General features: G+C 36.6%; 1 protein-coding gene across 4 annotated transcripts in view; it reads left to right on the top strand.

Annotated features, from left to right (window-relative positions):
• Cdk13 (cyclin dependent kinase 13) overlaps positions 1 to 12584 on the top strand; it is a 96598-nt gene that overhangs the window by 40972 nt on the left and 43042 nt on the right. For all 4 annotated transcript variants that reach the window (XM_036187894.1, XM_036187892.1, XM_036187893.1 and 1 more), the window contains exon 5: positions 621 to 791. In XM_036187894.1, the coding sequence (XP_036043787.1) occupies positions 621 to 791 (171 nt within the window). The remainder of the gene's footprint in view (positions 1 to 620; positions 792 to 12584) is intronic.

The raw sequence follows: 12584 nt of genomic DNA, 5'->3' as shown, positions 1-12584 counted from the left end.
CAAAATCTAAAGCATTTCTTGACCTAAGCTTAACTAGTAATAACTTTGTGTTTGTATGTGTATGTATGTGTCTGATTAATTACATGATGTCTGATACAAAACTCACACATACCTAAATTTTGTAGCAATGTAGTATAATGGGGGGGGTGTATTTTTGAGGCAGTCTGAACCCCATTTTCATGACTAGATAATTGGTGAGTATGGACAAGAAATGTTGGAATATATTTTCTTTTCAGAGAGGTGAGAGATCTAGAGAGTGTGAGTACATATTAATATGAATGAGGATCCTGGATGTATTGACCCTTCCCTCCTTCACACAGAAAGAATGGTAACAAACCCACTCTTCACCATCTCTTTCTGTATCAATAGAGAGTATAAAAAAATACAAACCTACCTCATCCTAACCAATTAGTGTTAAATGTAGTGTAATGATCCATAGTTTACTTGAGAGGTTAAGTTCTTGAACTATAAATAATATTTGTTACGTTGGAAACTAAAATACAATTTCTGCATTATAATTTTAAAATGTAGGAATGGAAATTATAAGTATTAATTAATTAAGAGAAATGTCATTTTTTTTTTGCTAGCTAGTAACCTAATTTTATTTAATTGTCTAATAGGAGAAATGGTAGCCTTAAAAAAAGTACGTCTGGATAATGAAAAGGAGGGCTTCCCAATTACAGCAATTAGAGAAATTAAAATTCTTCGGCAACTCACCCACCAGAGTATCATCAATATGAAGGAAATAGTGACTGATAAAGAAGATGCTTTGGACTTTAAGAAGGACAAAGGTATGTATTCAGATTGCAAGTTTTTGAGTTCATGGTATTTCCACCTTGAAGATTTTATTACTAGATGATGATCATTTGAGTATTGGGTAAATGAAAATGTTCTCTAATGTCAAATTATTGTAAAATTTAGTAGAGTTAAAGAATTACATTATTTACTTCAGTGGTTCTTGAGGTTCTTGAGTCAGCCAAGTCAAATGTATTTACCAGTGGTATAACGAAATACTGAATAAGTAACACTTTTTTTCAGCTTGGATATATTTTTAATCTTAGTACTTTTCACTGATTAAGAAAAGATATTAGAATATATTTCTATCACATTTTTACATTATGAATTCTGTGTATTCACAGAAAAAAATGTGAAGATGTAGGGGGGGATGTGTGCTCATGCATGTGTGTGATAGTCATGCCTGTGCCTATGTGCTGATGCCAGAGGAGATATCATGTGTCCTACTCCATACTGTCTGCTTTATTCCCCTAAGAACAGAGTTTATCACTGAACCTGGGGTTCTCTTGGTGGCCAGCAAGCCCCACTGATCTTCCTGTCTCTGCGTTTACTTAGACTTGGGGTTATAGATGCATGTGACCATTCCCATGTGCCACATTTTGATGTGTTCTATGGTTTTGAACATTAAATTCTAATGCTCACCCTCTGAACCATCATCATCTTAGCCTCCCTCTGTCACCTTTTGGCAGATGTGTTCCATATTGCGAAGTATGAGAACAGCATTCTTGAAATTGCTTTCAATAAGTTGATATATGGTTGCTTTTAATTTAAAAAAAAAAAAAAAAACTAAGAAAAGTTTGACTTTCATTAAAAGTAGTTGCCATAGGGCATACATTAAATCTAATATAAAGCAGAGTTAAATTAGTTGGACTTCGTCTTAGTTTCCTTTTGGTGATGTAGTAAAATACTCTGTCCAAAAGAAACTTGGGAAGTTGAGGGGTTTCTTTGATTTACATTTCCACATGCATTCCCATGGGCCATTCTGGTCTAGACAGTTCCTTAATTGAAGGTTTTTCTCTTCCTGTGCGACTCTGCTCTATCAGCTTGACAATAAAAACCAATCATCACAATTACTTTACAGTTGTAAATTGTACATAGTTCTTTACTGGCTGCACATACACAGTCTTACTACTGTTCTGGGATGTACAGTTTTAAATATTTGATAGACCATATGGTAATTATTTTGTATAAATTACCCTCTTTTAAAAAGTAGTCTGTATGTAGTGTAGAGATCAGAATCATCTTAACTGTTACATCTTACGATTTTTGTTTGTAAAGCCTGTATTTCTTATTAACTTGACATTTGACATGCTTTGCCATCTTAACCTTATTTTATTGCTTCTGAATATACAGTAGAAAAGAAGGTACTTACTGGCTTGACTTTAGTTATAAAATGTCTCTGATTTAGTGTTGTGACCTTAATGGTAAGGTGTTTTATCTCTTCTCGCCTGTTTCTTTCCATTCTTAAAAGAGGGCCATTATATCTCTTAACATTTAGTAAATATTGGACTAAGAATCTTAACTATGAAGTTGAGGAGAAATATGATTTATTTTGCCTTTATATACCACATTGCAGACAGTGAGTGTATCTGTTCTTCCTCTAACATGCCCTGAGTCTCCTATTTTCATCTATCACCTCCCTGCCTACTTCTCTAATCCTAATTTTGCTAGTTTTGATTATGTACTAAGTTTCAGTTACATTGGTCTTTGGAGTCCACGAACATGCCAGTAAACTTTGATGCCTTCAACTCATTACATGTGATACTTCTGTGTTGGTAATTCTAAACACACACACACAAACACACCTTCACACCATATCCTGCAGAGTATGGTGTTATAGAATTGAAGTTTAAAAGGTGAATTTCTTGCTCCTGAATATTACTTTATTCATTGGTAATGTCTTACTTGTTCAGTATTTCCAACTTCCACTAGATAGAAACACAATTTAAAGTAACTTCCCCATTTAAAAAAGACTTTATAAAAAAAAAAACTTCTCAATAACTAAACATAATTACTTAGTTTGTTATTTTTTTATTTATTTATTTGTTTTTTACAAAAATCAGTCCTGCCCCTGTTTTGGTGTGACTCTATACCAAACACAGCCAATAGAAAATTTGTTAAAATGATTAATTGTTGAGTAAACAAATGAGCTTTACTTTATAATATTGCCCAGACTTGCAAAGGCTGCTAGTGCCTTTGAAAGAAGAGTTAATCGTCTCTTTGTATTCTGCTTTTGGTCATAACTCATTTGCCTCATTAAATTATAAAGTTCTGAAGCCTTTGGATTTTTTTTATTTGTTTTGGTTCTTATAATGTACCCCATTTCACAAAACATAAATTTTTGTAGATTTTGATGCCCACTTCAAGATATCTTTTATTACTCAGATTAAAAAACACAAGTGGTTTGGTTCTTAGTTATTGACATGCATCAAAAGACAGCCAGATTCTACTGTTCTAGCTATTGTGTGTTCATTACACTATAATGCTTCCACTGTTAGTGTTTAACTATTGAGGAAATATGAGTACTCTTAATTTGTAATTTCTCTTAAAGATCAAGAAAAGAAACTAGAATCCAGTTGTGGTGGTAGTGCACACCTTTAATCCCACCCAGAGGCAGAGCCAGGTGAATCTCTGAGTATGAGGCCAGCCTGCTCTTTAGAGTGAATTCCAGGACAGCCAAGGCTACACAGAGAAACCCTATTTCAAACAAAAACACAAAAATAAATGAAAGAAAAGGAAGGAAAGAAAGAAAAGAAAAGAAAGGAAGGAAGAGAGAAAGAAAGAAACTGGGTGTAGTAGGGCATTCCTTTAATCCTAGGACTTGGGTAGCAGGGTCAGGTAGATCTTTCTGAGGCCATTCTGGTCTACATAATCAGTTCTAGGCCATCCAGGGTTAGACCTTGCCTTGGGGGGGGGGGGGGGAGAAGGCTGGGCGGTGGTGGTGTACACCTTTAATCCCAGCACTCAGGAGGCAGAGCCAGGTGGATCTTTTTGAGTTCAAGGCCAGCCTGATCTACAGAACAAGATCCAGGACAGGCACCAAAGCTACACAGAGAAACTCTGTCTCGGGGGAGAAAACAAGTATATACCAAGGAGTCACTGGATTAAGATGATTTATATCCTGATAGAATGGACAGTGTAAGGTTTCATTACACTACTCAGAAGGAAGTACAACTTAAAAATATAAATTGTTTATTTCTTGAAATTTTCAACTAACAAGTTTTAGATCATGACTGATAAAGAGTTAACTGATATGGAGGATAAGGAGGGGCTACTGCTATTCTCAAATATAGATCAGTATACCCAATATCTAGGAATATAAGGAAATTATTTCAACTTACATATGTCATCTTGAACAGAAAGGATATGTGTTGTTGAGGCTCCTATTTAGTAGCATACTAGAAGCATTAGTCACAGCAATTGCAATAGAAAATGAGATAAGATAGATTAGAAAGGAAGAAGCTAAACTAGTGTGTGTGGGTGTGTGCACGCGCATGCATGCAAGATATAGGGCAATAGACACAGTTATGCTCACAGGATAAAACAGCTAAGGTAAACTGATAGAAAATGTAATTTACAATATTGCAACCTGAAAACTTGGAAACATATTGAAAGAATATTAAAAAGACTAAATAGAAAATACTCCATTTTTAAAGCTTAAAAGAATTAATCATATTAAGATAACACTTCCCAATTTATCTTCATAGTTATTGTAGCCCTTCTCAAAAGGTGATAGTCATTTATCTCCTCATGCCCTGTGGGTTCTGGAGAATCAAACTCAGGCTTGGTTGCCGGTTGTTAGGCTTTGCAGCAAGTGCCTTTACCTGCTGAGCTATCTTGTTGTGCCACTTGGCTTTTCAAATACTGACAAGTAGATTCTGGTATTTATATAAATACAAGATCTGGGACAGTGAGTAGAGTCTGAGAAGGAAGAGTAAAGTAGAATTCATTGAATTTAAATCTTGCTGCAATTTTAATCTTACTGTAAAGCTAAAGTGACCATAACTGTCTGGCACTACCGTGAGAGTAAATTATTGATCAACAAAAGAATTTAGAAGCTAGAAATAAGTCTTTAACACTGAAATCAGTTGATCCTGGTATGTGGGTTAGACTAGAGTGCTATGTTATCAGATGACATCCAAAGCTCAAGCAGTAAGGGAAATAGTAATTACACCTCACCAGAATGAAATTGGACCATGTGAAAAGAGGCTGGGTGTGATGGTGAAAGAGGCTGAGGTTAATGGTTCATGCCTTTAATCCCGACAGTCAGGAAATAGAGGCAGGTGGATCTATGTAATGTGTTCCTGACCAGCCAGAGGAACATAATGAGACTCTGTCTCCAAATAAAAAAGAAAAAGAAATGAAAAGACAACACAGAATAGGAGAAAATATTTGTAAGTCCTATGTCTGATAATTGGGACTTGTAACAAGAATATAAAAACCAATTTTAAACTGAATAATTAAAAGGCAAGGTGATTAAGAGAACTTAAGTAGATTTTTCTTCCCAAGAAGATGTGTAAATGGCTAAGAATCACATTTTTAAAAAGTTGAACATAATAGGCATTTGCGAAATGTAAGTCAAAGCTTCAGTAATATACTAGTACACACCCATTAGGATGCTTTGTGAAATAGAGCACATCAGAGTAACTGTTGGTGAGGGGGTGTGGGTAACTGTGAATGTAATTGTCTCTCAACTGCATACCTAAAAATGGTTTAAAATGGTGAGTTTTGTTATTAGCATTTTTTAGATTTATTGTGGTCATTTAATGTAATAATACAGTGAAGCACTTTGCAAGATGGCACACAGTATATAGGTATAGCTAAGTAGTAGGTTGATGGTAAGAAAAGAATGAGATCACTAATAAAAGCAATTTTAATTAGGAAGAAAGGATGGATATTTGAAGAAGTGAGTAGTTTTAAAGCTGGAGATCAGATGTTTAGTTAGTGAATTTCAAGTTAATTTTTAACAATGTACCTTTTAGGGGTTGGGGAAATGGCTCAGTGAGTCAGAATCTTTCTGTGCGTGCAACCTTGAGTAACAAGTTGAGTCCCTAGCACCCGTGTAAATCCATGCATGCCTGTAGCCCCCGAATAATGCTTTTCACCTAAGTGTATTTAGACTTGAGTTCTTTGCTAAACATTCACACAGATTTGTGAGCTTGTTGGCCAGCTGGCCAAGCTGTCTGAAATAAGGAGCTTCAGATTAATGAAAGCTGTGTCTCAAGGTCAGAAGATGGAGAGTAGTGGAGGAAGATACCAGGATCCTCTGGTCTCCTCGTGCACATGCAGGCACATGGGCCCCCACATACATGCACATACATACTTAGCATGTACACACAAAATACATCCTTTCCTTAATGCTTAGAAGTCTCTAATTATTAGCACTTAAAAATGTCAAGAAAAATAAAAATTAGGCTGGCAGATATCCCAGCAGATAGAGGTTGCTGGGAAGGTGTGAAGAGGTACGAAGACCTGAGTTCAATCTCTGGGAGCTATGTGGGGGAAGGAGAGAACGTACTCCACACAAGTGCTACAAAATGAATGTAAAAAAAAAATAAACTTCAACATCTAACTAGCTGATAATAATTAACCCAGTAGAAGGAAAAGAGAATCAATGTTTGGGGGGTGGGAGAACCAACAGGAAACAAACATCCATCAGGAAATGCTTAATTAAAACATTGGAATACAGCCAGATGTGGTGGCACACACCTTTAATCCCAGTACTTGGGAGGCAGAGGCAGGTGGATCTCTGAATTCCAGAACAGCCAGTACTACTCAGAGAAACCTTATCTCAGAAAGCAAAGCAAAAACAACAAAACAAAACACTTTGGAATACTGAAACGAAGGGCATAAATTATTATTAGGGGGATGTATGCACATGTAGTCAATGCAAATAATATGCTTTCTAGGGAAGAGACAAGAGGCTTCCACTTTTTAGCTTTTTTTCTAGACAGTGTTTATAACAAGTTTGTATGTTACTTATTTACTTTTATGTAATTAAAATGAAGTATATTATCTTCTACAAATAGATAAATGTTAATATACCTTATACATCCATTTATAAAGAGACAGTATTCTATAGTACTATAATTTTGATGTTTTCTGTTAGGGGTTTTTCACTTAGGTGTAGTTAGACTGTTGAGTACTTTACTGAAAAAACATTTAGTATAAATATCTAATTGGGACTTTCATGGGATACAGAAATAGAATTACTTGGTTAAGTGATATATCTAGCTCATTTCATATTAGTGATTAAAGCCAGATCACCATACAAGAAAACTGATTCCCATTTTCTCATCAAAAATTTTTGATATTCAGTTTACTGAAATGCAGTTTACTGTAAATTTTTCATCTTTTGTCTATCTACTAAGAAACTTTTCCCTATTTTGAGATTATACATATTTTCATGCTTTTGTCGTATTTAACAACATTTTTGTTATTTATGTGTTATGTGTGTGATATGCATGCATGTGTTGTGTATGTGTGTTGTGGGTGCATATCTAACATGTTTGCTCATATAGGTAGTGTCCAGAGGTTGCCATTGATGTTTCTTCTTTGATGGCTGTTCACCTTACATGTTGAGATGTGGTCTCTGACCGGAGCACAGATTTGCCCATTTGGCTTGTCTGGTTTGCCAGCTTGCTCTGGGGGACCCTCATTTTCAATCTCCCAAGTGCTACTGGCATTTCTTCAGGTTGTGGGTCACTTTACTTTTTCTTGGTGATTGTCCTGGTTAGTTTTTAATCAGCTTGACACATTCTAAATTCACTTGTAAAGAGGGAATCTCAAGAGAGAAAATGCCTTTATCAAACTGCCTGTAGGCATGTCTGTGGGGCATTTTCTTGATTAATAATTGATATGGGAGGGCCCAGTCCACTGGGCAGTACTATCCCTGGGCAGGTGGTCCTGAGTTGTATAAGAAAGCTGACTGAGGCAGGAGATTTAGCCTGGTCTGTAAATTGAGTTCTAGGACAGCCAAGGCTGCATAGAGAAACCCTGTCTGGAAAAACAAAGCAAAGCAAAACAAAACAAAACAAAAAGAACAAAACAAAAAAAGAAAAAGAATGCAGACTGAGCAGAGCAAGCTAGTAAGTATTACTTTTCTGTAGTTTCTGCTCAGTTCCTGCCTCTAGGTTCTTACTTTGAGTTTCTGCCTTGGCTACCCCTGGTGATGGACTGTAACTTGTAATCAAATGAACTCCTTCCTCCCCAGTATCTTTTGGTCATGGTCTTCATCATAGCAATAGGAAGCAAACTAAGAAAAGATTAGAGAAATTGTTTGTGTGTGTGTGTGTGTGTGTGTGTGTGTGTGTGTGTGTGTTTTAACTTTAATTTCCTATGTCTTGAGGTCTTTTTTTTTTTTTTTCTTTTTGGCGGGGGTTTGGTGTCAGAGGCCCCATTTTTGGAACTTTGACAATATCTCTGCCTTTCCCCAACTTACTGCATTGCTTAGAATGGCAGCCTTGAGATTCTAATAGTCCTGCTCCTACCATCTGACTGGTAGCGAAGACTGCAGCTGGGCATCAGTCACCACACTCTGTTCTATGCTGTGCAAGAGGTCAGGGCAGCTTGCTAGACAAGCAGTCTACCACTCAGCTACATCTGTTGCCTGACAAGTATGTGGGGGGGTTTGTTTTTGTTTCTTTGTTTTTGTTGTTGTTTGTTTTTTAAATTTTCTCTAATTAGAGTTATAAAGAAACATTTTGGTACTTAAATTGTTTTTATTTCCCATAGTTCTGATCTCATAATTCCCCTGTATAAAGTCTCGAATTTTCTGGGTTTTCCTTTTTCACTGTCCCTTTTCTGTTGCATTTCCTGCAACTGTCCTTCTTATATAGTATAGTATTTTTATTTCTGGTATGTAGAGGTCTTCTTTCCTTTTTCTTTAAAAACATTATAGTTGTTTTTATATGCACATTGATAGGAGTTTTTAAACTTAACCAGTGGAGATTAGAATGGAATTACAATGCTGGGAGGGACAAGGATTTATGAAAAAATGATCATGGAGGGCTCACAAGGCTCCCTCAAATGAGGAGCTGCTAATGGCTGCTGTGGGAGGAGGAGTCAGGTTTCTTCAGTGGGGCGGGGTTAGTGGTGGGTGGTCCATGCTCTGTGGATGTCTGTGTACCCTTATGCATATGGGTAATACTGGTTGGACCCAGTTATTTCAAAACAAATAAAGGAGAAGGCCTGAATTTAAGAGAAAAGTAGGAATAGGATCTGGGAGGATGAGTTGGAACTTTTTTTTTAGCTGAGGATCGAACCCAGGGCCTTGTGCTTGCTAGGCAAGCGCTCTACCACTGAGCTAAATCCCCAACCTTTGTCTTTTTAACATTATAATCACAACATTTCTCCTTTTCCTTTTCTCCCTTCAAATTCTTTGCTCTTTCAAAGTCTTGGCTTTTTATTAATAATTGTTATATACATATATGTATACACACACATATATATTCCTAAATACATTTAAGTATATAACCTGCTTAGTCTGTGTGTTTATTTGCGTGTCTTCAGACCTGAAAACATTTGGTATTGGATAACCAGTTGGTGTGTTTTTTTTTGTGGTGAAGAGTATTTCTCCGGCTCTTGGCATTCTTGGTTGCCTCCTGGGCTTTCCCCATCCATGTCATCATGTCTGGTGTTCATGTTCAGTTCGTGTGTAGGCAGTCACGTTAGAGAAGCTTTGGGGATACAGTTGCTGATATTCCTACAAGAGGTAGTCTCACAGCGAACTCGCTGTTCCTCTGCTCTTACAGTCTTTTTGCCCCCTCTTTCATAATGATCCTTAGCATTAGGTGGTTGGTTGTGTTGTAAATGTATCCTAGGGACTGGACACAACTCTGTGTTTTGATTGGTTGTGGTTTTTCTGTAATGGTCTCCATCTGTTGTGAAAAGAAGTTTCCTTGATCTGGGGGAGGACTACACTTACCTCTGGGTATAAGAACACATCTTTAGAATGTAGCTAGGGATTGTGCTGGTTTAGGAAAATGTTCTTCTCCAAGATCCTTGACTTCACTAGCCCCAGGTGGTTGGCTATGTTTCCAGTACCAGACATTAATTTTCTGAAAGTTAGTCCTCAGGGAGGAGTCTAGGTCATGTACAGTTCAGGGGCCTCTGGGCCCTGTTTCTGAAGAGTTGAGTCTTCAGCAATGTAGACTGACCTTCCAACTCTAGGGACGACCAAGGGCAGTAACTATAGCCTACAGTGTTTTGCAAATGTCTTGGATTGCTTGGACCAACAACTCAGAAGAGGGCTTCTCATGCTTAGTGTTGGGTTTTGTTAAGGGATCTGTGACTCTTGATAACCTAGGTGGGAAAATTTTATTTAAACTGTATATGTGTATTTATATGACAACTTACATGTATTATATAGGTAGGTAGATAATAGTATGATTCCTTATGACTTTTCCAGATATCTGTACTGTTATTTTACCATCTAGAACCAGAGTTGTCTTTCCCCCTCTTTAACACCCCCCTCCCTTTTTTGGATTTTTGAGACAGGGTCTCATGTAGCTATGGATATCCTGGAACACACAGAGATCAAGCTGCTTCTGCCTCTTAAGTGCTGGGTTAAAGGCCTGTACCACCATTTTCCCATCTTTAATCTTTTCTCTTAACTAACTTGATGAAGGCCCAAGCACACTGTGGAGATAGCCTCTTCTCAGTGTCTCCTATTAATAGATAAGTAGAGAAGTTAAATATCCCTTATGTGAAATGCTTGGGATGTGACTTACTTTTTAGGTTTTCTAATTTTTGGAACATTTGATAGGAACCATGGCTCAAGGTAGAATTTTCTGTGATGTGAGATACTTTTAAATATATACCTGTATATACTATCCTAAAGGCAATTTTTTTCTGTGTTTCTGTTTTGATTTGAGACATCTTAGAGGTGAAGTAAAATTTTGTACTTATGGTGTCATGTTTGTGACCAAAGCTTTAGATTTGGTATGGCAGAATTTTAGATTTGAAGTCTTCAGTTTGTGTCTTTTAAAATGCCTTAATTAAGACTTGGACTAGATTCAAAGGAGTAACTGGTTATTACAGTTAATAAATTTAACTATCACACTGTAAAGGATGATTTGGGCAGAGTGTCAGAAAACCAACTAAAATAACTTGAAATTATATGGAAATCTGTTAACTTATATAAAACATCCAAAAAGAGGGCAGAGTTTAAGCTTGGTTGATTAATGACAGAAAGGCTGTTTTCAGAGGCCGGTGGCTAGGGCTGCAGCTTGCATGACCTCCTAGGTTCAGTCCTTGATTGTGCTAAAATTAAACCAAGTTCTGCTACGACATCTGCTTCATTCCCGCTGACTTTGAAGACCAGATACTCATGTTTATTGAGAAAATCTAGCTTTCAGTGGTTCTCTGAAGTACAGGATTTTCTCTTAAGGGCCTTCCTTAGTGCATTATAGCTCAAAGTCTGCTGATGGCTTTTTTCTCATTGGAGTTGGTTAGTCTGTTTCTAGGACAGGTAGAAATTGGATGCCATTTTAATAGTTATGTAAAATTTAAGTGGAAAATTGTGTTTTATTTCATTATTGTTTTGTGTCTATGGTAGTTACTTCCCGTGTGATCTTCAGCCCTTGAGCTTGTATAGCATGTAAATTCATTGTACTCTTGAGAGTTTAAGCACCAAACTTTGAATTAGGGTTCAGGTTTGATGTTAGTATTTGTGGGGAACTTCAGAGCCTTCTTTCTCATCTTTACCGAGTAGTTGCGATTACAGACATCACCACCATGCTGAGTTTTAATGTAAAGTTTTAAGAATTCCTCAAATATTTTGGAAACCAGACTTTTTAAATGTGATATATATTTCATAAAGATTTCCCCTCAAATTATGTTTTCATTCTCCAAGGATGTTTTTTAAAAAGGGACATTTCGAATTTTATCATATAATTTATTAGGTTCAATTTTTCAAACATTGTGATTGTCAGCCTTTTACATATAAAACTCATCAGGAATTGAACTATGGTTTAGTTAAGAACACTGGCTGCTCTTGCAGAGGACCTGAGTTTTGTTCCTGGTCCCCACATTGGTCAGCTCTCAACAATCTGTAATTCCAGCTCCAGTAGATCATACATCCTTTTTTGTCCTCTTTGGACATAAGCACCTACCTACACACACCCTCTCCAAACACATAATTTAAAATGAATATTTTTAAAGAATCATCATAAATTCTAAGATAAGCCTAGATTTTGTAATATGTCTTCTAGTAGTTGAGTTTTCCATTAATATACTTTGTTCTGTGATCCATTAAGAGATTTTTGAGCCAAGCGTGATGGCACATGCCTTCAAGTCCCAGCACTGGAGGCCAACCTGGTCTACAAACTGAGTTCCAGGACAGCTACGGCTGTTAAACAGAGAAACTCTGTCTTGAAAAGTCCCTCCTAAAGTAATTTTGTGAATGGTACACAGCTGTTTGTAGAATTGTTTTGTTTATATATTGTTTACTTGTTCAGCAACATTTGCTTGAAAACTCTGTTTTCCACTGCACTGCCTTCCCATATTTGTTGATGATGAGTTCTCTGCTTTTTGAGTCCATTTCCATGTTTTTCTTGTGTACCACTTATCTGCTTTCATGTTTCTCCACTAGCTTCACCATGTATTGAAGATGGGTAGCTTATAGAATAAGTCTTAGATTAAGGAGTGTTTGTTTTTTTAACTTTGGTATTTCCCTTCTTTGTCTGATGTTAGCCAGTTAAACTTTAGAGTCATTCATTGGTATCTACAAAATAACTTGGTGGGGATTTTGTCAAGATTGTGTTAAATCTATACATTAAGCAAGGAAG

Source organism: Onychomys torridus, chromosome 5 (assembly GCF_903995425.1).
Source record: "Onychomys torridus chromosome 5, mOncTor1.1, whole genome shotgun sequence".
NCBI lineage: Eukaryota > Metazoa > Chordata > Mammalia > Rodentia > Cricetidae > Onychomys > Onychomys torridus.
Note: the sequence above shows the minus strand (reverse complement) of the source record. Positions and strands in the feature narration are given on the sequence as shown.